The 24834-nt window shown below is 44.5% G+C and overlaps 1 protein-coding gene across 1 annotated transcript; it reads left to right on the forward strand.

Moving 5' to 3' along the window:
- Positions 1-10326: 10326 nt before the first annotated feature.
- tufm (Tu translation elongation factor, mitochondrial) lies at positions 10327-23640 on the forward strand. Its single transcript, XM_060904286.1, has 10 exons — positions 10327-10384; positions 10911-10957; positions 15207-15345; positions 15432-15598; positions 15786-16055; positions 16139-16271; positions 17876-17980; positions 18185-18336; positions 22336-22455; positions 22561-23640. Exons 1-10 carry the CDS (start codon positions 10348-10350, stop codon positions 22729-22731), a joined length of 1341 nt encoding a protein of 446 aa, XP_060760269.1. The 5' UTR covers positions 10327-10347; the 3' UTR covers positions 22732-23640.
- The last annotated feature ends 1194 nt before the right edge of the window (positions 23641-24834 follow it).

Here is a 24834-nt window from a genome sequence, read left to right on the forward strand (position 1 = left end):
CATTGAGGGGTTGACAACATACTGTCATTGCACTTTTCAGCCAAAGCATGTAGGGAGGGGCTGTTGTGCATTAGGGGGCCCCCCTTGGAACTAGGGTATTTCAACAAGTGTCATTAGGCGCCGCGCTGCCGCGCTCAAAAAGTTGTCATTGCTATTGAATACATAACCAGTCGTTCGGCAGTGGGGGCCCTTCGAGGGCTGGGGCCCTAGGCAATTGCCAAGTCTGCCTACCTTGTTGCAACGGGTCTGAGTACAACTCCCTGTCATCTACAGAAGTTCTCTGTTGACCCTGCTATTGTGGGCTGTATCCAAGGTGGCGAGTACAGAGAACTGACAAGGAACTTCTTATAGTGGACTGGTGGCAACGGAACTCGCTCCAGATCAATACAAGCAAAACCAAGGAACTGGTGGCGGATTTCCGCAAGACGAGGTTCTCTTCACCTACCCCAGTGAACATTCAGGGAAAGGGCATTGAGATTGTTAGGAGCTACAAGTACCTGGTGAACAATAAACTGGACTGGACCGGTCACACACATGCCCTGTACAAGAAAGGCCAGAGCAGACTCCACCTGCTGAGGAGGCTCAGGGCCTTTGGAGTTCAGGGTCCACTTCTGAACTCTTTATGACTCTGTGGTGGCATCAGCCATATTCTATGGAGTTGTCTGTTGGGGAAGCAGCATCACAACAGCAGAGAGGAAAAAACTGAACAAACTGATTAGGAAGGCAGGATGTGTCCTGGGCTGTGCACTGGACTCAGTGGACATAGTGGGGGAGAGGAGGATGTACACCAAGTTGTCATCCTTATTGGCAAACACTTCCCATCCACTGCAGGAGACAGCAGCAGCACTGGGCAGCTCCTTCAGTGACCGGCTCCTCCATCTGCGGTGTGTTAAGGAGAGATACAGCAGCTCCTTCCTCCCTACTGCTGTGAGACTGTACAACCGGCACCTCACCAAGCACAGCACCAGACGCTCCTCACAATAATCAACAATACTGTCCAGATCACTTCTACATCCATAGAAACTCCTCTGCTATAACGTATACCGTGTGCACTGACTATCAGCATCAGTACTTTACAGCTATACATGGTTAAAATGGCTCTTGTGCAATATACCGACTTACTTTTTTTTCCATATCTTATTTTTTATATTTGTGTAAATATTTAATTTCTCAAAGTTTTCTCTATTTTCTGTTCTCTGTTTATCCTGTAATGATGCTGCTGGAATTTTAATTTCCCTGAGGGAACCCTCCCAAAGGGATCAATAAAGTTTTATCTAATCTACTTGTGCAATACTACCTGGGTAATATTGGTAATAATGCCTGTGCAATACACTTATGTTAACTGGCAAACCTGTTAATGTTAGGGTTTTGCTGGGATTCGAACCTGGTTCGTTGGTGTGATGATCCAGCAAACCCCCACTAGGCCACCAGGGGAATGACTCAAATGCAGAGGCGTGAGGCGGAAGTAGAAAAAGTAACAAAAGGTTTATTTATACTATGTACACTATACAATCCAGGGCAAAAAAAAAAAAAAAGTATAATTCAAAAAGAAAAAGGCAAAAATGCAAAAGCTCAGAAGATCCACAAAACACAGTACAAAGGAAACTGGAGATAAACATAACAGCACAAAGACTCCGTGACAAGAGGACTGAACTCAGGGGTATAAATACACAAACTAATTAAGGACACAGGTGAAGATAATTAGGACTAACAGGCAATTAACAAAAAAAACCCACAAAACACAGGAACAGTGGTGGCCTCTAGAGGCCAAAATAAATATGACACGAAAAGGAAATAACAGCGGCCTCTAGAGGCCAAAACAGTCCAAGTCCTAACAGGACCTCTAGGAGCGTCTCCTGACATTCCCAGGGCGATCCGGATGGGCCGAATGGAAGTCCCGACACAGTTCTTTATCCAGGACATCCCGAGCAGGAACCCAGCAGCGCTCCTCAGGACCATAGCCCTCCCAGTCCACCAGATATTGCAACCCGCCGCGGACCCGGCGGGAGTCAAGCAGGCGATGCACAGTGAACACAGTCTGCCCCTGGAAGATGCGGGGGGGTGGGGGGTTCCTAGGGGCAGGGGCATACGTAGACGTCAGTACAGGCCGCAACAGGGAAACATGGAAAGTGGGGTTGATCCTCAGAGTCTGGGGCAACTTAAGCCGGTAGGAGACAGGGTTCACCCTGCGCACCACCTTGAAGGGGCCAATGTAGCGAGGAGCAAGCTTGCGGTTCTCCACCCGCAGTGGAAGGTCCTTAGTGGACAGCCAAACCCGCTGCCCAGGGCGGAAAGTGTGTGCAGGTCTTCTGTGGCGGTTGGCCTGAGTCTGGTTGGTTCTGGAGGTCTGTATGAGGTGGTATGCGTTCCGTAGGTCCAACTTGGTGAAGACGGTGGCGCCTTGGAGCAGGTCGAAGCAGTGGACATCAGCGGAAGGGGATATCGGTTGCGCACAGTGATCTTGTTCAGGCCCCTGTAGTCAATACATGGTCGAAGCCCCCCATCCTTCTTGCCGACAAAGAAGAAGCCGGCACCAGCAGGTGAGGTGGAGGGTCGAATGAACCCAGAGACCAGGGCGTCTTTGAGGTATTCCTCCATAGCCTTGCGTTCTGGCTGAGAGAGGGAAAACAGTCTGCCACGAGGAGGGGTAGTCCCAGGGAGCAAGTCGATGGCACAGTCGTAGGCCCGGTGCAGAGGAAGAACGGCGGCCCTGCTCTTGCTGAATACCTCCTTGAGATCCCAGTACTCTGTGGGAACTTGAGATAACTCGGTGAGATCAGGGGGCTCGGCAGGAGACACAGGAGAGCTAGAGAGCAGACAAGAGGCATGGCATGCAGGGCCCCATTCCACAACCTGGCTTGTTACCCAGTCTATGCGAGGGTTGTGGCGAGTAAGCCAAGGAAGGCCTAGAATAACTGGGAACTCAGGTGAAGGAATCAGGTGCAGGGATATTTCTTCCTTGTGACCTTGAGACTGGAGGAAGACTGGAGAAGTAACTTGGGTGACTCTTCCATCACCTAACGCTTGGCCATCGAGGTCAGACACAGACAGAGGGACTTCAAGAGGTGCGGTAGGTATATTGATGCTTTGGGCGAAGTGAATATCCATAAAGTTCCCAGCCGCCCCTGAGTCTATCAAAGCTTGACAAGAGTGGACAGACTCACCCCAGGAGATGGAGACCGGGATGTAGATTCCTTGGCCAGGGAGTCCGGGAGAGAGGGTAGGCCCCGTCACAACCCTCCCTCGGCTGGACGGGGCGGTCCTTTTCCCAAGAGTTCGGGACATGATGCTCGGAAGTGACCAGGCTTGCCACAGTAGATGCAGCACTTGTCCCTCCTTCTGCGCTCCCTCTCAGATGCGGAGAGGCGAGTACAACCCACTTGCATGGGTTCTGGACAGTCACTGAAGGAGGTAGACGGTCTCCAGGTAGAGGTAGGGAGGCTGGGGGGGCTCAAGGCTTGGTGGCGTTCTCTCATCCTGTTGTCCAGACGAATAGCATGTGAGATGAGGGTTTCGAGGTCACTTGGGCATCCAATAGAGGCCAGACCGTCCTTGATGGGGTCAGACAGACCATGGTGGAAGGCTGACACCAGGGCAGTCTTGTTCCATCCACTTACTGCTGCGAGTGTTCAGAACGAGATGGCGTAATCTGCGACGCTTCCTCCTTGCCGGATGGACATGAGCTTTCGGGCTGCGTCGGTACTGATGTCTGCCTGATCGAAGACCCGAAGCATCTCTTCAGAAAACAGCTGGAAATCAAAGCACTCAGGTCCCTGTCTTTGCCAGATAGCAGTAGCCCAGGCTCGCGCCTTACCAGCTAATAAGGTGATCACAAAGGCAATCTTGCGGCGATCCGTAGTGTAGGTGGTAGGCTGAAGCTCAAAGGTGAGTTGACACTGGGTAAGGAACTCTCAGCACTCATTGTGCTTGCCGTCATACCTCTGTGGTGCAGGAAGGCTGGGTTCACGAGGTGAAGAAGGCAGCATGGCAGGAGGCACTGGAGCAGGAGTGGGAGCTGGATCAGGAGCAGGAACTGGATCAGGAGCAGGAGATGCAGGCAGAGATGTCAGCTGTGCCAGGGTTTTCCCAATTTGCTGAAGCAGTTCCTCGTGGCGAGCAAGGGCCTCACGTTGGCTGGTGAGCGTACGTCCATGAGCGTCCATGGTCGCTCCGAAGCGTGTCAAAGCTGCCATAATTCCCTGAAGGTTGGCCGGGTAGACAGTTGAAGCAGCCTCTGCTGAGTCGGTCATGACGGAGTCTTTCTGTTAGGGTTTTGCTGGGATTCGAACCTGGTTCGTTGGTGTGATGATCCAGCAAACCCCCACTAGGCCACCAGGGGAATGACTCAAATGCAGAGGCGTGAGGCGGAAGTAGAAAAAGTAACAAAAGGTTTATTTATACTATGTACACTATATACAATCCAGGGCAAAAAAAAAACAAAAACAAAGAGTATAATTCAAAAAGAAAAAGGCAAAAATGCAAAAGCTCAGAAGATCCACAAAACACAGTACAAAGGAAACTGGAGCTAAACATAACAGCACAAAGACTCCGTGACAAGAGGACTGAACTCAGGGGTATAAATACACAAACTAATTAAGGACACAGGTGAAGATAATTAGGACTAACAGGCAATTAACAAAAAAAAACACAAAACACAGGAACAGTGGTGGCCTCTAGAGGCCAAAATAAATATGACACGAAAAGGAAATAACAGCGGCCTCTAGAGGCCAAAACAGTCCAAGTCCTAACAGTTAATTTATGCAAATTTGTTAATTTTTTTATCTCTAAATTTGTAGTTTATTTCTTTTATACATTCCCTTTTTTGTATACTTAGTACTTTTGCACTACTCCTTCACTGCCTTATCTTTTTCTCTTTATATATTTTGCTGCTGTAACAATGTAAATTTCCCCTTGTGGGATAATAAAAGGCTATCTTATCTTATCTTATCTTATCTTATCTTATCTTTGATTCTTTAATGATATTTTAACAGGATGCTTCTTCACCAAAGTAATTTTCAAAGAAGGTCCTGTAAAAACTAACTGCATGTTACAAGATTGAGAAAGTTTAAAAACAAAATATTTAAACTAATTTAAACAAACTGATAAATAAAAAAAAACATTATTATAATAATGTAAGAATGTAAAATTTTGAATTGTATGCATTGAAAGACTTTAAAAGAGTTTAGAATTAAACTGGGAAGTCTGAGAGCATTGTTCTTCTTCTTCTACGAGCTGCTCGCACTTCTCTGCAGGGTCGCTGCAGCAGTCAGTCTTCTCCAATGCTTGCAGTCTAATGTGTCTTCTTTCACCACTCCAATGACCTCCATATCATCTCTGATGTTATCACTCCATTGCCTCTTGGGTCTCCCTCTCTTTCTCAATCTTAGATCATTGTTAAATATCATAAAATAAAAAACATACAAAACAGCTAAATCAGTCAGATTCAACGGCCAAACTGATAATCACATCATCAGTTTTTCTCTGGCTAATCAGACACAAGGTACACCACCACTCTTGCCAGAGAGGTTGGGGGTTAGGTGCCTTGCTCAAGGGCACTTAAGCCAATCCTGCTGGTGCAGGGAATCAAACCAGCGACCTTTTGGTCCCAAAGTTGTTTCTCTAACCATTAGGCCATGGCTTCCCCATAAAGAGCTAAATAAATACAACAAAAAAGTAATCATGTAGTTATAGAATCTCAACAATAGAAATAAGTTTTAAATTAATTTTAAACTTTACATTAAAAAATATCAGTGCAGTATTTTGGAAGCAATTTTATGTTTGATATAAAATGTTATAAAATGTGAAAACATAGAAAACAAAGTACTCACAGCAAGAAAGTTCTGGGTTCGAGCCCCGTGGCCGGCGAGGGCCTTTCTGTGTGGAGTTTGCATGTTCTCCCCGTGTCCGCGTGGGTTTCCTCCAGGTGCGCCGGTTTCCCCCACAGTCCAAAGACATGCAGGTTAGAATAATTGGTGACTCTAAATTGACCGTAGGTGTGAATGTGAGTGTGAATGGTTGTTTGTCTCTGTGTGTCACCCCTGCGATGACCTGGTGACTTGTCCAGGGTGTACCCCGCCTCTTGCCCATAGTCAGCTGGGATAGGCTCCAGCTGCGACCCTGTAGAACAGGATAAGCGGCTACAGATAATGGATGGATGGATGGATGGATGGGTATGGTGGTGTAGTGGTTAGCACTGCCGCCTCACAGCAAGAAGGTCCTGGGTCTGAGCCCAGTGGCCGGCGAGGGCCTTTCTGTGCGGAGTTTGCATGTTCTCCCCGTGTCCACGTGGGTTTCCTCCGGGTGCTCCGGTTTCCCCCACAGTCCAAAGACATGCAGGTTAGGTTAACTGGTGACTCTAAATTGACCGTAGGTGTGAATGTGAGTGTGAATGGTTGTGTGTCTCTGTGTGTCGGCCTGCGATGATCTAGTGACTTGTCCAGGGTGAACCCCGCCTCTCACCCATAGTCAGCTGGGATAGGATCCAGCTCGCCTGCGACCGTGTACAGGATAAGCAGCTACAGATAATGGATGGATGGAATATATATTAAAGAAGTAACATACACAAATAATTTTATTAATTGCATGTCTTTGAATTACTTTAATTTTTAGTTATTGGTTTGTTTTATTCTACTATTATCAATCCCTACTTTTTTTTATACTGTTAATATTATTTACACCACATGTGTAACATGTAAGATGCTTATTATCGTTACTGTTGTTGAACAGCATAAAGTCTCCAAACCAGGTACCTTAGCAATAACAGAAAATCACAGAATCACAGAGCTTTTTGGATTTTCCCCTCTTTTAATTGTTTTCAGTGATTCTCCATAGGTAAATTATTCTTTATATAATTAAAAAAAATCCCAAAATTAGAAATAAAAAAGTCTCCCTTTTTGTCTTCCATTAATATACCAAATGCAATTGTATTTTTTGTGATTATGAGGCAACAGACACTTTTTTTTAAAACGACACTTTATTGAAAACTACTATGGCAACATCAGAGAAATCTACGAGAAACAACTTTTATTTAAAGAACTACTTTGAATTATTAGTTGGTGACACTGCACTTAATGCTAAGGACTCAGTCAGCTATTTTGGGTGTGTACTGGATAGTCAGTTGTCTGGAACTGGTCAAGCCCAGAAAGTAATTACTAAAGTAAATCAACGAGTACGTTTTCTGGCCAGAATTTCCATGTATCTGGATAAGAAGGCTATGTTGACCTTAGCAGGTGTTATAATTCAGCCCTACCATGATTATGCCTGTTGCTCTTGGTATAATGGCCTTACTAGGTATTTCAAGAACAAGCTACAGACAGGCCCGCCGACAGGGGGGGGACAAATGGGTATGTTGTCCCGGGCCCAGGAATGGGGGGGGGGGGGGGGGGCAGAACTGGGCTCTCATGAAGTTGCGATTATTTTATTTCATTTCAAAATGTGTTGATTTGGGGGAGAAATGTGCTATATTTGCATTCAATAAATTATTTCTAGATCTTTTGCCTTTATTGTCTTTGAAAAAGGTGTCAAGAACCTCCTACCACTCCTAATGCAAAAATGGTTTGGTCTGACTCTTTGATTAAGGGGAAAAAAACGACATCGTTCGATCATAGCACTTCGACAATCAGCGTGCGTGCCATTTGCCAACATGCACAAGTCAGGAGCACAGAAAAGAAAAGAGAAAAAGAGAGGAAGAAACCAAGAGACTCAGGGGCTCACTGCATAAATATTTTAAAAAAGATTCGGATGATGCAGCAGGTACTAGCAAAGGCAGTGGGGCAGCCCCGTAAAGTAACCTCAACCAAGGCACGCGTGGCACGCAATTCATGTTACAAACGAGGGGAGAGCAAGTCACACTGAACACCATATCAAACACACAGGGCATTGAATCATTTCATAATGACAACGGCTTAATAACATTGTGTTTCATATATCTGATTGAAGCTAAGAATATTCACATTAGCCCGCAATCATATCCCGCCGTTTCTCGAGCGGTGTGTTCTTCTCTGCTTTTCACACTGGACAGTACGCACGCACAGTATACTATGTTCGCCCCCAGCCCTGCCCAAAATCCCCCGTCCATCGCTGCTCCTTCAAGAGCACCCCAATCGCGTGATTATAGTAGACTATCCACGAGTTTAGGAAGGCATTGCGGGGGCTGTCGCATGCAGGCTTGGGGCGTAACGGAATACATTTAATGGCGTTCGGTTAAAGGATACAAAATAACAGTAACCGCTTATTCCGTTACAGTACAGGGGGGAAAGATTCAGTGAAATTGGGGATTACTTCACAGGATCACAATGTGTGTGAGGTTGCTGGTTTTGGGCTTTTTTAACCCTGTCATTTAAGGGTTGGAGTGAGTAGAGACTGGGATAAGAGAGGTGTGTGTGGGGGGGGTTGGCCCGGGGGGGGGGGGGGGGGGTTGTTAGGGGGGGCCCATTCAGAGCATTTTGTCCCGGGCCCAGCCAAAGCTGTCAGCGGCCCTGGCTACAGACATCACAAAATAAATTAGTAAGGACCATTTTGGATCTGCCCCCAAGAACTCACCTTGATCCTCATCATTTTAAGCGGCTGGGATGGTTGAGGGTAGAGGATAGAGTCTCTCAAATTGAATTGAGCATGGTATATAAGATTGTAAATGGAGATGTCCCTAAATATTTAAATAATTTTTTTTTGTAGAGTGAGGGACGTTCATAGTTACTTCACGGGTGTTCCACAGATTTTGTTCCTCCAAGAGTGCAAACTAAACTAGAGAAGGACTCCTTTTTATATGTTGCAACTAGTCTATGGAATAAGTTACCAGGTAATACTAAGGTAATCATTAGTTTGGATGGGTTTAAACGTGCTGTGAAAACATGGCTTAGAGATCAGATAGTGTAGGGCTTGCACTTATATAGTATGCATACAATGTTAATCTGATGTGTGTACTGTCTATGTAATTTTGTTTTACAATTTTAGTAATGTCACAGCGCCACTCTTGTCATTTTTACATCTGCTGCCATCCAACATCAAAGGACCACAATGGAAATAATGGAGTTACATGGAGTCAACAGGAAATCTTTTGGTGGAGAGGGTGGAGACCTCAACTGGCTATTGTAGCCTACAGGGAATCGGCCGTCAGACATTCTGTCGCATGTCCCAGACCCGGTGAAATGTAACTGAATTGTCTTGGCCAGCCCTAAGGGTCCCATCTGCATCTCATCATTGCTGAGGAGTGTGCTCCCATCACCCAATCAAGCATCCAGCCAGAGCAGGTCATGATATTTTTTAACCATATTAACATGCCATTGTTTTGTGTTATGCCTGATGTCAAGACTCTCATCTCTGCAAGCCTACCACATAGATTTAATACTTATCATTTTAGGGCATACCTAACAACATGTGTTTTCTTTCTCTCTCTCTTCCCCCCCAATCTGTCCCTCTGAGTTACATGTTGGTCCTGGGATTGAGATGCTGGCCTCTTCTGCCCCTCGGACCTGCTTGATCCATCCTGGTGCCCTGTGTCTGGTCGGAGTTTTATCGCATCGCTCCTGTGAAGTACAGCCCCATGAGGACAGTTGAGGATTACACCTGGAGGACGCTCTGGACTCTTACAGTAATGCTTTCATGGCTGAGGACTACAGTTGACTTGCTAACTTTAGGACTGTAGTTATCATGAACAGTTTTGCACTCAAGTTTCCATCAATGAAGAGTTTATAACATCAACGAAACTGTCCTCATGTTAAAACTGTTAATGTTATAGTCATGCTATCTGTTGTTGCCCAAATGAGGATGGGTTCCCTTTTGAGTCTGGTTCCTCTCGAGGTTTCTTCCTCATGTCGTCTGAGGGAGTTTTTCCTTGCCACCGTCGCCACAGGCTTCATCATTGGGGATAGATTAGGGATAAAATTAGCTCATGTTTAAAGTCATTAAAATTCTGTAAAGCTGCTTCGCGACAATGTTTATTGTTAAAAGCGCTATACAAATAAACTTGACTTGAAATAAGCTTTCGAGCTTTAGTGTTATCCTGACTCTCTGTTTTTAGTTTAAGTATGTGGTGTGGTTTATTTGAAACTAAATCATGTATTTATTTTTTATACAAGAACTGAGAATGTCAAATAAAATCAATCAATCAAACTTATACTACAAAATTGAAAATAAACTATGTAGAAAATGCTGCAGTTAAAGATGTCCATGGATAGAAAGGAAAAAAGAAAACAAGTAAACAAGCAAGAAAACTAATAATAATTAAAAAAAAAAAAAAAAAAACCGAGGTAAGAGATCCAGTAGCTCGCCTTTTCAACTGTCGCATGCTGATGACGTCGCGATTATTTTCCACGCATGCGCCGTGTGCCTTTCCTGAACTAATCCAACATGGCTGCGCTGGTGGGGATCCGCGCGTGTCTCTCCGGTAAGTTGGGCAGTTTGTGTTGATACCGGAAGCTGCTCGGGTTCTCTCGGCGAGGAGGTGAAGCTGAGGGGTAGCGGGGTTTAGTCTCGAGCGCAGGGTCAGTGCCGGAAATGCGGGATGTGTTTCCGGAGGCTCGCGCTGTTAAAAGCAAGGTCAAGCTGCATCCGTGTGCAGGGACTGAGGTTTATTACAACCCAACAACCTGCAGGGCATCGAGCCTCAGGGGCATCGAGCCTCAGGGGCATCGAGCCTCAGGGGCATCGAGCCTCAGGGGCATCGAGCCTCAGGGGCATCGAGCCTCAGGGGCATGATCACACACGCTACAGCATCTCTAACAGTCTGCATAAATATGCAGATATGCAAATACAGCACATTTGCATATTCATGAAGCAAGTAGTATCAAATTAATATTTTCACTCTTCTTTTCCCCTCCTCTGTTGTCTAAGTGCATGATTGAGATGTTTGAGGAGAAGAGGATGAGGATGGTGTTCATGTTTGTTTCTGTTTTGTTGTGTGTGTTCTTCAGCGCTCCAGCTCTCCTCCCCGAGTCTCCTGCACAGCTCCTACAAACTCGTACGTTCCCCCAACACCTCACTACATTACTCTCAGATAACCACATCGAAACAGTCTACAGTGGTGCTTGAAAGTTTGTGAACCCTTTAGAATTTTCTATAATTCTGCATAAATATGACCTAAAACGTCATCAGATTTTCACACAAGTCCTAAAAGTAGATAAAGAGAACCCAGTTAAACAAATGAGACAAAAATATTATACTTGGTCATTTATTTATTGAGGAAATTGATCCAATATTACATATCTGTGAGTGGCAAAAGTATGTGAACCTCTAGGATTAGCAGTTAATTTGAAGGTGAAATTAGAATCAGGTGTGAGTGGGCACCCTGTTTTATTTAAAGAACAGGGATCTATCAAAGGCTGAATCCCATTTCACCCCTTGGACCAACCCCTTAGCCCTTCCCCTCCATTTTGCGCGTTCACGTGAAGGGGTAGGGGTATCCCAATCCCAGTTAACGCGGAGGGGAAGGGGGAGGGCTTCTGTACCCCTCCAAACGGAGATTTTCCTGGAGCTGACTCCGAACGAAGGGGTTTGAGTGATTTCCCACAATGCCATGCGGATTTCAGCGAGATTTCATGCGGATTTCAGAAAGATGGCGGTTCCCGCGGCGAAAGATTGTCATAAATGTATTTTCTCCATTATTTACGTGTTTTAAGTTGTTATCCAGAGGAAACACGCCGCTTGATTCGCTTTCGAGCTGAGAATGAGCAGCGATTTCTGAAATCCAAGCTGCTGCTAAAAAGCTTTGGGAGTGAGTATTGTTTCCGGTTGCTTGACTGCGTACGTTTTGTTCTGTTATTCTCGCTTTTATTGTTTACATGAGTGTTCTGACACCTCATTCTGTCGGATGTGGTGCACGAAGCGCCAAAGATATCCCATTCAGTGGTGTTAGTTAACAAATCACACCCTGCCAGCAGAGATTTCTGCCTCTGGCTCTGACTGTAGCGACTGGTCGCAGCCAATGACGCATTTGGTCGCGTTTTGCTAACGTAAACGCTGATGGAGGTACGCGATGACGTATGCGATCGTTGAAGGGCTATCCCAATACGTAAGGGTTGAATTTCAAGCCCTATCCCTTGTAGCTCAGTTTCAAGGGGAAGGGCCAAGGGGAAGGCGGAGGGGTAGGGGTAGAAATTAGAATTGGGATTGGGCCAAAGTCTGATCTTCACAACACATGTTTGTGGAAGTGTATCATGGCACGAACAAAGGAGATTTCTGAGGACCTCAGAAAAAGCGTTTTTGATGCTCATCAGACTGGAAAAGGTTACAAAACCATCTCTAAAGAGTTTGGACTCCACCAATCCACAGTCAGACAGATTGTGTACAAATGGAGGAAGTTCAAGACCATTGTTACCCTCCCCAGGAGTGGTTGACCAACAAAGATCACTCCAAGAGCAAGGCATGTAATAGTCGACGAGGTCACGAAGGACCCCAGGGTAACTTCTAAGCAACTAAAGGCCTCATTCACATTGGCTAATGTTCATGAGTCCACCATCAGGAGAACACTGAACAAGAATGGCAGGGTTGCAAGGAGAAAGCCACTGCTCTCCAAAAAGAACATTGTTGCTTGTCTGCAGTTTGCTAAAGATCATGTGGACAAGCCAGAAGGCTATTGGAAAAATGTTTTATGGACAGATGAGATCAAAAGAAGAAGAAGAAACCTTTGTCACGTGCACACTTCAAGCACAGTGAAATTCATCCTCTGCATTTAACCCCTCTGAAGCAGTGAACACACACACATGCGCGCGCGCACACCCAGAGCAGTGGGCAGCCCAGAGTGCCCAGGGAGCAGTCGGGAGTTCGGTACCTCACTCAAGGGCACCTCAGCCCAAGGCCGCCCCACGTCAACCTAACTGCATGTCTTTGGACTGTGGGGGAAACCGGAGCACCCAGAGAAAACCCACGTGGACACGGGGAGAACATGCAAACTCTGCACAGAAAGGCCCTCGCTGGCCGCTGGGTTCAAACCCAGAACCTTCTTGCTGTGAGGTGACCGTGCTAACCACTACACCACTGTGCTGCCCGGGGTTTGGGCTTTTAGAACTTTTTGGTGTAATGAGAAGCGTTATGTTTGGAGAAAGGAAAACACTGCATTCCAGCATAAGAACCTTATCCCATCTGTGAAACATGGTGGTGGTAGTATCATGGTTTGGGCCTGTTTTGCTGCATCTGGGCCAGGATGGCTTGCCATCATTGATGGAACAATGAATTCTGAATTATACCAGCAAATTCTAAAGGAAAATGTCAGGATATCTGTCCATGAACTAAATCTCAAGAGAAGGTGGGTCATGCAGCAAGACAACGACCCTAAGCACACAAGTCGTTCTACCAAAGAATGGTTAAAGAAGAATAAAGTTAATGTTTTGGAATGGCCAAGTCAAAGTCCTGACCTTAATCCAATGGAAATGTTGTGGAAGGACCTGAAGCGAGCAGTTCATGTGAGGAAACCCACCAACATCCCAGAGTTGAAGCTGTTCTGTACGGAGGAACGGGCTAAAATTCCTCCAAGCCGGTGTGCAGGACTGATCAACAGTTACCGCAAACGTTTAGTTGCAGTTATTGCTGCACAAGGGGGTCACACCAGATACTGAAAGCAAAGGTTTACATACTTTTGCCACTCACAGATATGTAATATTGGATCATTTTCCTCAATAAATAAATGACTAAGTATAATATGTTTGTCTTATTTGTTTAACTGGGTTCTCTTTATCTACTTTTAGGACTTGTGTGAAAATCTGATGATGTTTTAGGTCATATTTATGCAGAAATATAGAAAATTCTAAAGGGTTCACAAACTTTCAAGCACCACTGTACATACATTTCATATAAATAAATCTAAATTATACAGATGTATTCAGGGTTCTCCACTTTTCAGAAATAAAAGGTGGTGGCGGGGGTTTGGGGGCCCCCAGCAGGGTCCAGGGGCGGAGCCCTGGTGGGGGTCCAGGGGGCCGAAGTCCCCCTGAAGCTGATGGACTTTGGGCTTTTTCTTTCCAGTGAAACTGGCCAATGAATGGATAGGAAATGCTAAATCATTGTTAAAATCATTTTACAAAAAATTAACACATTGTTACTGTACATATCTTTGTCAGTGTGAGACTCATTTGACATTTCATTTGAGACTGATGCACCTGTCGCGCATCCCTGAATTAATTATATTTTCTTTTGTGTGTGAAAAATAAATGAACCTTCCTTGCATAAACAAAATACCCAATTACAATAAATGCATCGGGGTTTTTTTTTACAATACACATAATTAATGTTAATTGGGTGAAACCACTCCAATCAATGCATGAGCTGGTGCGCGTGCCTGAGACTGGCACTGCAAAGCCACCCTGGCGTGCACACTGCAGAGTTATTTAGCTGCTAGCTAGTTGCAGCTTCCAGCGTTGCTGTGTGTCAGTGTAGTGTAACGCAGGGATAGACCTCAATCTGCAGAGCTCTGTGTCGGTGTATGCAGCCGGCCGGACGTTTTTCTATTGCAATCGCGTGGCCACTTCAGGTAGCCCCGTATAATGGTTTAATGGTCTTCTGCGTGTTAAATAGTTACAAAATTATAATAAAGTGAATACGATTTATTTGGTGTATACTGATGAAATTACATTTTGGGGGGTTTCTTTGGCCGAGGGAAGGGTGGCGGGCCAGAATTATAACGTGGCGGTGCGCCACTTTAAAAGCACCCGTGGAGAACATTTGATATTAATCTGAAATAACATATATATGTAAATGAATCTGAATACATGACTTGCCTGTATGATCATGATGAATCGAGCACACTATCAACGTTAATTGATAGTTGACTCATTGATGTTATAACATCAACGAAACTGACTTCATGTTAAAACTGTTAATGTTATAGTCATGCTGTCTGTTGTTGCCTAAATGAGGATGGGTTCCCTTTTGAGTCTGGTTCCTCTCGAGGTTTCTTCCTCATGTCGTCTGAGGGAGTTTTTCCTCAACACCATCGCCATTGGCGTGCTCATTGGGGATAGATTAGGGATAAAATCAGCTCATGTTTTAAGTCGTTCAAATTCTGTAAAGCTGCTTTGCGACAATGTTAAACTTGACTTGACTATCTCCATCAATTCATGGAAATGTTCGAGACGAATTAATTTTTGATAATCTGATCTAAGTGACTGAATTCTCTCTATAAATTAGCCTGTGGTGATTTGTTAATGTAGATGATCCAGAGTAATGTCTGCATTATCAGGAAAACTGGATCTCGATAATTTGTCGTTGTGTCTCAGTGTGCTGTTCCTCTCAGTCGGAGGAATTTTGCCGCCGAGGCAAAGAAGGTGTTCTCTCGTGATAAACCTCACGTGAACATCGGTACCATCGGTCACGTGGACCATGGGAAGACCACGCTCACCGCCGCGATCACTAAAGGTAACAAACAAAAACACACGCGCACACAGAGGTAAGATTAAAGCTGCACTGTAGGTGAGGATACGGTTCTTTATTTTGTGTGTTAGTGCTGGCTGAGGCTGGTGGAGCACGCTATAAGAAATACGAGGACATTGATAACGCTCCTGAGGAGAAAGCCAGAGGAATCACCATCAACGCCTCACATGTGGAGTACACAACTGCTAACAGGCACTACGCTCACACTGACTGTCCCGGTCACGCTGACTACGTCAAGGTACGCAGACAGACAGGCAGATGGATTGGGGGGGGGACACCGACAGCCTGCCTGCCCGCCCATGCATAGCTCAAGTGTTACATCACTGGTTAAAAGTAAATGCTGATGTCATATTAAAACAAACTGATTTGTCTCTGTTTATGCACACAAGATGTGGTCTAACCCTGACTTGTGTGTGCGTGTGTAGAACATGATCACGGGCACGGCTCAGCTGGACGGCTGTATCCTGGTGGTGGCAGCGACAGACGGTCAGATGCCACAGACGCGTGAGCACCTGCTGTTGGCTCGTCAGATCGGCGTGCAGCACGTGGTGGTGTACGTGAACAAAGCAGATGCCGTGGACGACCCTGAGCTCCTGCAGCTCGTCGAGCTCGAGATCCGAGAGCTGCTCAGCGAGTTCGGCTACGACGGAGACAACACGCCTGTTATCTGTGGCTCCGCCCTCTGTGCTCTCGAGGTACTGATGGAGAGAGATTTGGGTGGGGGTGGTGGAGAGGGTGTGTGGTCCTGTAACACTCGGCTGTGTGTGTGTGTGTGTAGAACCGGCAGCCTGAGATTGGAGTGAACTCCATCATGAAGCTGTTGGAGGTGGTGGATGAGTACATCCCTCTGCCCAAGCGAGATCTGGACAAACCCTTCCTACTGCCCATCGAGGGAGTCTACTCCATACCAGGTGTGTGTGTGGGTCATCAGTTTTCAGAATGGATTGCTCAACACTCCCAACACAACTGATTCAGTCACATGATTCTTTAGACAGGTTCATAAACTGATGAAACAATTTAGAGAATCAATATTCAGAGAATCATTTGCATGAATTGTTTTAGTGAACCGCTTTAAACGATTCGTACTATATTACACTTGCTAGGTGTGTGTGTGTGTGTGTGTGTGTGTGTGTGTGTGTGTCAGTCGTCCATTTTCAGAATGGATTGCTTGACACTCCCAACACAACTGATTCAGTCACACGATTCTTTAGAGTCATAAAACGGTGAATCATATTTTGAAGATTAATGCTCAGAGAATCATTTGGATGAGTCATATTAGTGAACCGCTTTAAGCGATTCAGACTGCTTCATCACTTAATTAAAAAAGTTATACTTGAATTAAAGTTTAAATATTTATCAAGTTGATTCATTACATTAATTTGATTCATGACTTTTATAAACAAATATAAAACCAAACGTGACCTAGAAACACAAATCGCAGACACTGCCTCCCAGACCATCTCTGATTGGGTGAGATGTAATTACATCATAATTACATCATAAACTCAAGGTTGCTTTGCAGTAGATGAAATGATCAGAATGGGGTATGAAGCGTGTGTGTGTGTGTGTGTGTGTGTGTGTTAAGTTTATTTGTATAGCGCTTTTAACAATAAACATTGTCGCAAAGCAGCTTTACACAATTTGAACGACTTAAAACATGAGCTAATTTTGTCCCTAATCTATCCCCAATGATGAAGCCTGTGGCGACGGTGGCAAGGAAAAACTCCCTCAGACGACATGAGGAAGAAACCTCGAGAGGAACCAGACTCAAAAGGGAACCCACCCTCATTTGGGCAACAACAGACAGCATGACTATAACATTAACAGTTTTAACATGAGGACAGTTGCGTTGATGTTATAAACTCTTCATTGATGAAAACTTGAGTGCAAAACTGTTCATGACAACTGCAGTCCTAAAGTTAGCAAGTCAACTGTAGTCCTCAGCCATAAAAGCATTACTGTAAGAGTCCAGAGCGTCTTCCAAGTGTGACTTTCAACTGTCCACATGGGGCCGTCCTCCACAGGAGCGATGCGATGAGACTCCAGCCAGACGTAGGGCATCAGGATGGATCAGGCAGGTCTGAGGAGCAGAAGAGGTCAGCGTCTCAATCTCAAGATTGACATGTAACTCAGAGGGACGGGGGGGAGAGAAAACACAGGTTGTTGGGTATGCCCAATGTCACCTGAATAAGTAGGAACAGTATACATATTGCACTGAGTACAAGCAGGGACTCCGGTAAAACTAACTGACAGCATAACTAAAAGGGGAGAGCCAGAAGGTAACACAGGCATGAGGGAGCCCCGGGACATAAAGCAGCAGCCACTACACCATCAACAAACTTGAGTGAGCAAGCGAGTGGGGACTGACAGCATCCATACATCCCAGTTTACCAAAACACTCTGTCTGAGGAGCCTCCAGATCTACTCCTTTACCTCATAACACCATTAACACAAGGCTTGACTAAACAGATATGTTTTCAGCTGAGACTTAAACGCTGAGACTGTGTGTGTGCAGGCCGCGGTACGGTGGTGACGGGCACTCTGGAGAGAGGAGTGATCAAAAAAGGAGACGAGTGCGAGTTTGTGGGACACAACCGCTCTGCTAAGTCAGTGGTCACAGGTGAGTGTGTGTGGACTGGAGGGGCGTGGCTTGAGGAGAACAAAATTGAGGAAATTGTCCATTACTACTTCCTGTTTATGACCACGCCCCTTTTTTGTTATATGGCTCGCACATGTGTTGCAGAGATGCTTCCTATTCAGAAAGATGATGAGCATATTGAGTGACATAAACCAGCATAAAGAGTGTGTGTGTGTGTGTGTGTAGGTATCGAGATGTTCCATCAGTCTCTGGATCGTGCTGAGGCGGGGGATAACCTGGGTGCACTGGTGCGTGGTATGAAGAGAGAGGACATGAGGCGAGGCGTAGTGATGTGTAAACCCAACTCTGTCCAGCCTCATCAGAAAGTCAAAGCTCAGGTAGGGGTGTGTGAGAGAGAGATTTGTTCTTGATCTCCAAAAAAAAAAGGTTCTGTTTGGGACTCTTGCTTGATAGAACCTTTAAAAGTCCCTGCCAGGCGTTTCAACTATACACTACCGTTCAAAAGTTTGGGGTCACCCAGACAATTTAGTGTTTTCCATGAAAAGTCACACTTTTATTTCCCACCATAAGTTGTAAAATGAATAGAAAATATAGTCGAGACATTTTTCTGGCCATTTTGAGCATTTAATCGACCCCACAAATGTGATGCTCCAGAAACTCAATCTGCTCAAAGGAAGGTCAGTTTTATAGCTTCTCTAAAGAGCTCAACTGTTTTCAGCTGTGCTAACATGATTGTACAAGGGTTTTCTAATCATCCATTAGCCTTCTGAGGCAATGAGCAAACACATTGTACCATTAGAACACTGGAGTGAGAGTTGCTGGAAATGGGCCTCTATACACCTATGGAGATATTGCACCAAAAACCAGACATTTGCAGCTAGAATAGTCATTTACCACATTAGCAATGTATAGAGTGGATTTCTGATTAGTTTAAAGTGATCTTCATTGAAAAGAACAGTGCTTTTCTTTCAAAAATAAGGACATTTCAAAGTGACCCCAAACTTTTGAACGGTAGTGTATAATTTGGGCTCCACCCTGTATTTCTGAATTTGGGCCTTTTCCGTCGTGATGCAGGGTAATTTGGGTTTTTCTGCGCGCGCAGAGTGCTGTTTTCCCAGGGCTCTGTGTTTTAAACCTGCTGCTGATTTTTTAGCTACAAAGTTATGAATTAATAAAGAAATCTATGAATTATTTTTACCTTTATTACAAAATGTCTACAGCATTAATCCCTCTTGATGTACATGACAAAAATAATTAGAATACAGTTAGTTAGGATTTAAAAGAGGTGTTGGGGCCTGAGGAGAGCCTGGAGGAAAGCAGCCTGGGAATGAAAACGCAAGTTCTGCACTGTTGCCATCAGAGAGACAAACCTGTAGGAGACCCGCGACACAAAAGGTTTTTCAGTCACATCACAAGAATCGGCAGCGCAATTCACAGTCTGTAGTCAGGTTAAAGATCTTCGTTTAAACGAAAGACCAGTGTTGAAGACGATCATCAACAAGAGGACCAAGCGCCACGATCATCAACAAGAGGACCAAGTCACTGATTCCACCCACACTTACACAACTGTGTGTTTTTATGATGCAAGCTGTATCTTTACGCACAGTTGTGTCCTGAATAGCTCTCTCTTATTCAGTCTTTTACCTGATTTAAATCATATGACACTAGGTATCAGAGAGATATTGCAGTTGAGGTCAGATAATGTGGGATATCGGGCTATTTTTAGGTTTTTAAATGATACAGGAATTATTATTAAAATTTAGCACAATAGGGGAGTAAACGTTCTGGTTCACACTCCAGTCCAGAAGGTGGCGGTAATGCACCTAAAAGCTGTTTGCCAACTGCCATAAAACAATATAAAAGAAGAAGAAAGAAGATTTTCCTAATGTGGAAATCCTGCTCTGGTCATTGGTACACGAGTCGCTCCTTCACGAAAGCATGGCGTGCCAATCGCTGTTGATGGAGAATTTGTGCTCTGCGCGAGGCTTACAGCGAGTTCGACAAACCCGGAACAACATGGGAATGGTGCAGATTTTGCGTCAGTGACGAGAAATACATGCTAATTCTCGCTAATTTCTGTGTTTTTAAAGAAGAAAGTCAAGACATTGGGGTTTATGCAGCCAAATTTATTTAATCAACATTTCAGGGTTTTTTTTTTTTTTTACTTTTGGTAGCATATTTTGGGTGCTTGACCTTAATTTGGGTGCCTTTTTAATTTGGGCCCCTATGACGTTGTCTGTCACAGGTTTCATGTAATTGAAAGGCCTGCCTGAAGTGGGATGACCTAAGAAAAGAAGTGTAATGGATTAATTTATTTTTGAGTGTGTCTAAATAAACATAAAACCAAATGTTGTAAGATTGTGATGTGAGGTGTGTGTGTGTGTGTGTGTGTCAGGTTCCTTATTTCTAGAACTTTTTTTCATTTTTCATTCATTTTTAGTTTAGCTCGAGAAAGAAGCTGAATTATCTTTCTCGTTCATTACTGTATGGCAGTGCTTCTCAATTATTTTCTGTTACGCCCGCCCAGGAAGAAGAAAACATTTTGCACCCCTCCACTCTCCGCCGTGACTGTAAATAGTATAATTTGTCTATAAAATTGTTATAAGACTTATAATAATGGTGTTAGGTGTACTTATAAGTACACCTCTGCATAACATTAAAGAAAACAAAAAAAGAAAAAATATAGATCAACTTACAACAAAGAATAACTTTTTATTAACATTTTTTTTTAGTCTGTAGCAGAAAAGATTTAAAGTCCATCAAAGTGCTTGCAATTTGCAAAATTAAAAAAAAAAAAAAACTTATTTAAACTATAAACATTTTTTAACCGACTAATTCGGTCCTTTTCAAATAGTGGGGTGCGCCCCATTTGATACTGAAAAATAAAATTAAATAAAATCAATAAATAATAATAAATTTAAATTGATCAGCAACATTAACTCAGGAGCACAATATATAAAACTAAATAAAATCAGTAAATAATAATGACAGAAAGCATGTCTAATGCTGCAGGCAGTATCCGCTCCTCTGCTATGGTGTGGGGTTTTTTGCACTGAGCGATTTGGTACGCCACCTTATATGATTCTAACAGTGCTCGCTGGTTTATTGGAATAGCATTCACAAAGCAGGATGATTGTTGGCAATATTCGGCACGTTTTCGCTGAAAAAACTCAAGCCGCTTATCAGCGTGATTGGGGCGGAATGTCTTTAAGTGACGCCTTAATTTATTTGGCTTCATGCTGTCCGCTGCCAACATTTTTAGACACAGTAAACACACCGGTCTTTCCTCGTTTCCCACCGAAGTCACAGTGAAGCCAAGCGCTACATACGGGAGACTGTCGTTTGTCTCATTATCTCCGTCTCTCTCCGCCTTTCTTTTCATCCCTGTTAAATATTTTTCAATGGTGTCTCTTGACAGTTTGTTCACTGCACTTCATATCTCCTGCTCTGTGCTGTGTGTAGGCAAAAAAAACCCCTACCCCATAGCGCTAATACTCCCTGCGCACACCCTGACAATGAGAGTGCCACTGCCACCTACTGTAGTGGATGTGCAATTACACTATTCTAGTACGGCAAAAGCATGTTCCCCGGGGTCACACGCGCCCCCCCGCATCGTACCGCGCGCTCCACTATTTGAGAAGGACTGCTGTGTGTGTGTGTGTGTGTGTGTGTGTGTGTGTGTGTGAGAGAGAGACCAGTTTTCAAAATGGATTGCTCAACACTCCCAATACAACTGATTCAGTCACACGATTCTTTAGACAGATTCATAAAACAGTGACTCATGCCCCTTTTCCACCAAAGCAGTTCCAGGGCTGGTTCGGGGCCAGTGCTTAGTTTGGAACCGGGTTTTCTGTTTCCACTGACAAAGAACTGGTTCTGGGGCCAGAAAAACCGGTTCCAGGCTAGCACCAACTCTCTGCTGGGCCAGAGGAAAGAACCGCTTACGTTAGCGGGGGGGCGGAGTTGTTAAGACCAACAACAATAACAAGACCGCGAAAGATCGCCATTTTTAAGCGACGAGAAGCAGCAGCTGTACAAACGCGAAGTCATCCATTATTATTGTTTTTGCTGCTGCTTCTTCCGTGTTGTTTTTGCTTCGATATTCGCGCCAAGGTTTATGCAAACGTAGCGATGTAACTGACGTATACAGCGACATAATGACGTGGCTTCCCTTAGCACCGTGAGCTATGGAAAAGCAAACTGGTTCTCAGCTGGCTCGCAAGTTGAACGAGTTGTGAACTAGCACTGGAACTGATTTGGTGGAAAAGGGGTATCAGTTTAGAGAATCATTTGGATGAATCATTTTAGTGAACTGCTTTAAATGATTCAGACTAGTTCACTTGTGTGTGTGTGCGCGTGTGTGTGCGTGCGCGCAGGTGTACATTCTGAGTAAAGAGGAAGGTGGCAGACACAAGCCTTTCGTCACCAACTTCATGCCTGTCATGTTCTCTCTCACCTGGGACATGGCCTGCAGGGTCCAGCTCCCTGAGGGCAAGGTAACTCACACACACTCTCTCTCTCTCTCTCTCTCTCTGTCTCTGTCTCTCTCCTGTGTCCCACTGTAATACTCCTTGTCCTCCTCTGTGTGTGTGTGTGTGTAGGAGATGGTGATGCCGGGTGAAGACACATCCCTCAGTCTGACCCTCAGGCAGCCCATGGTGCTGGAGAAAGGTCAAAGGTTCACGCTGAGGGACGGGAACAGGACCATCGGCACGGGGCTCGTCACCGACATCCTGCCCACTACAGCTGAGGACCAGTACAACTGGGGCTGAGCCTGAAAAAGCAGGGGGACAGAGGACAGGGGGCGGGGTTATTCAAGATGGGGGCGGGGCAGGAAGTCATCCAACCTTTTGACACCACACACACACACACATACTTTTAGATTAGTATAAACGTCCAGAGTTTACTGTTTCCTGCTCTCTCACACTCGTGTTCCAGTCCTACACCATTGTCCACTTCCACTAATCACTGAAGTGTATAGGGTGCAGTAAGTGAGCAGGATTGACGAGTATTAAATACGATCAGCTGATTCAGGTAACTAGCTATCGGGCTTTAGGGTCGTTAATTGCACCTAGAATGCTGATTAGGAATTGAGCTAACTAGCATGCTAGCAGAGCGGCGGTCATCCAGAAGAAATATTGAGTTGTCTATTTTGCCCTCCATGCTATTATTCTAACTAGCTTGCAGAATATTTTCATCCTGGTATCTGTTTTGCTAATTATAGTACCTGCGCATCTTGCTAGTATGCCTTTTTTGCTAATTAGCTAGTTTTCTGACATGCTAGTCATCCTGGAGAAACATTGAGGTGGTTATTGCAGCCAGTACGATTATTCACTGTTGTGTATCCTTCTTCCAAGTGAGCGTATACGCTGTTGTCTCCTCTAATGCTAATTTAACGGAGTATGTTTATGCTAACGCTGTAATGGAACAGCATGTGTGTGGTGAGTGTGAGAGAACAGGAAACACAGTAAACTGACCCCGAACCTTCAGATTTGTTTGACGTAATCATTCTGTTCTGAATTAAACATGAAGGCACCTTATTTTCAGGGTAAGAGGATGGAGGTTGAGATCCTGCATCATGACACACACACTGTGTTTCTTTTCCACACTCTGCTTTTTGCTTATGAAATGTCTCAATGATGATGAATATGTGGCTGATGTAATAAATGTATTTAATACAACTCGACTCCGCCCACTATCTTCAGTTTTGCCCTAGTAAACCTGGGTGTGCACGCGTGTGTGTTAGGAATAGGCCCCTTCCAGTCATGTAGTAGAAATAAGATTCTGACCAAAGCATGTTCAAGTTCTGTCTTTCAGGAAATCTCCCTTCCTGTTTAGATATGCAAATGATCATGAATAATTAACGAGCATGCAAACCAGCCTATGACTTTCCCTGAGAAGAGTTTGAGAGTTGAGGTAAAGCATGTTGTCAGCTATAGTCGAGTTCAGGTTGGTTACTTGTTGGGGTTCTGCTGAGGCGGAAGATTCAGATTCACAGATCTGTGCCATGGGAGAACTTGGGCTTGTAAAGAAGGTTTGCAGGTTGTGATGAGGTTCTTGTAATTTGGTGCAGTGGTTATGGTGAAAATGTACATGGAACACACTGCATGCAGAGTAACCAGATCTCAGGCTTTCTCTCAATGGTTTTCTTCTACAACCTCAATTCCAAAAAAAAAAGTTGGGATGCTGTGTAAACTCAATAAAAACAGAATGCAATAATTTGCAAATCATTGAAACCCTATATTTCAGTGAAAATAGGAAAAAGGCAACGTCAAATGTTTAAACTGAGAATTTTTAGTTTTTTGAAAAATATATGTTTATTTTGAATTTGATGTCTGCAGCATGTTTCAGAAAAGTTGGGAGAGGGGTGTGTTTACCACTGTGTTGCATCACCTCTACTTTTAACAACACTCTGTAAACATTTGGGAACTGAGGAGACCAACTGCTGTAGTTTTGAAAGAGAAATGTTGTCCCATTATTGCCTGATATACTGTTTCAGTTGCTCAACAGTTCGGGGTCTCCTTTGTCATATTTTGTGCTTCATAATGCGCCAAATGTTTTAAATGGGAGACAGGTCTGGACTGCAGCAGGCCAGTTTAGCACCTGGACTCTTTTGCTATGGATCCATGCAGTTTTAATATGTGCAGAAAGTGGTGTGGCGTTGTCTTGCTGAAAGAAGGAAGGCCTTCCCTGAAAATGATTTTGTCTGGATGGCAGCATATTGCTCTGAAATGTGTTTATATCATTCAGCATTAATGATGCCTTCTCAGATGTACAAGCTCCCCATGTCATGTGCACTAATGCCCCCTCATGCCATCACAGATGCTGCTTTTGAACTGTGCACTGATAACAAGCCGGATGGTCCCTCTCCTCTT

Source organism: Neoarius graeffei, chromosome 22, assembly GCF_027579695.1.
Source record: "Neoarius graeffei isolate fNeoGra1 chromosome 22, fNeoGra1.pri, whole genome shotgun sequence".
Classification (NCBI taxonomy): Eukaryota; Metazoa; Chordata; class Actinopteri; order Siluriformes; family Ariidae; genus Neoarius; species Neoarius graeffei.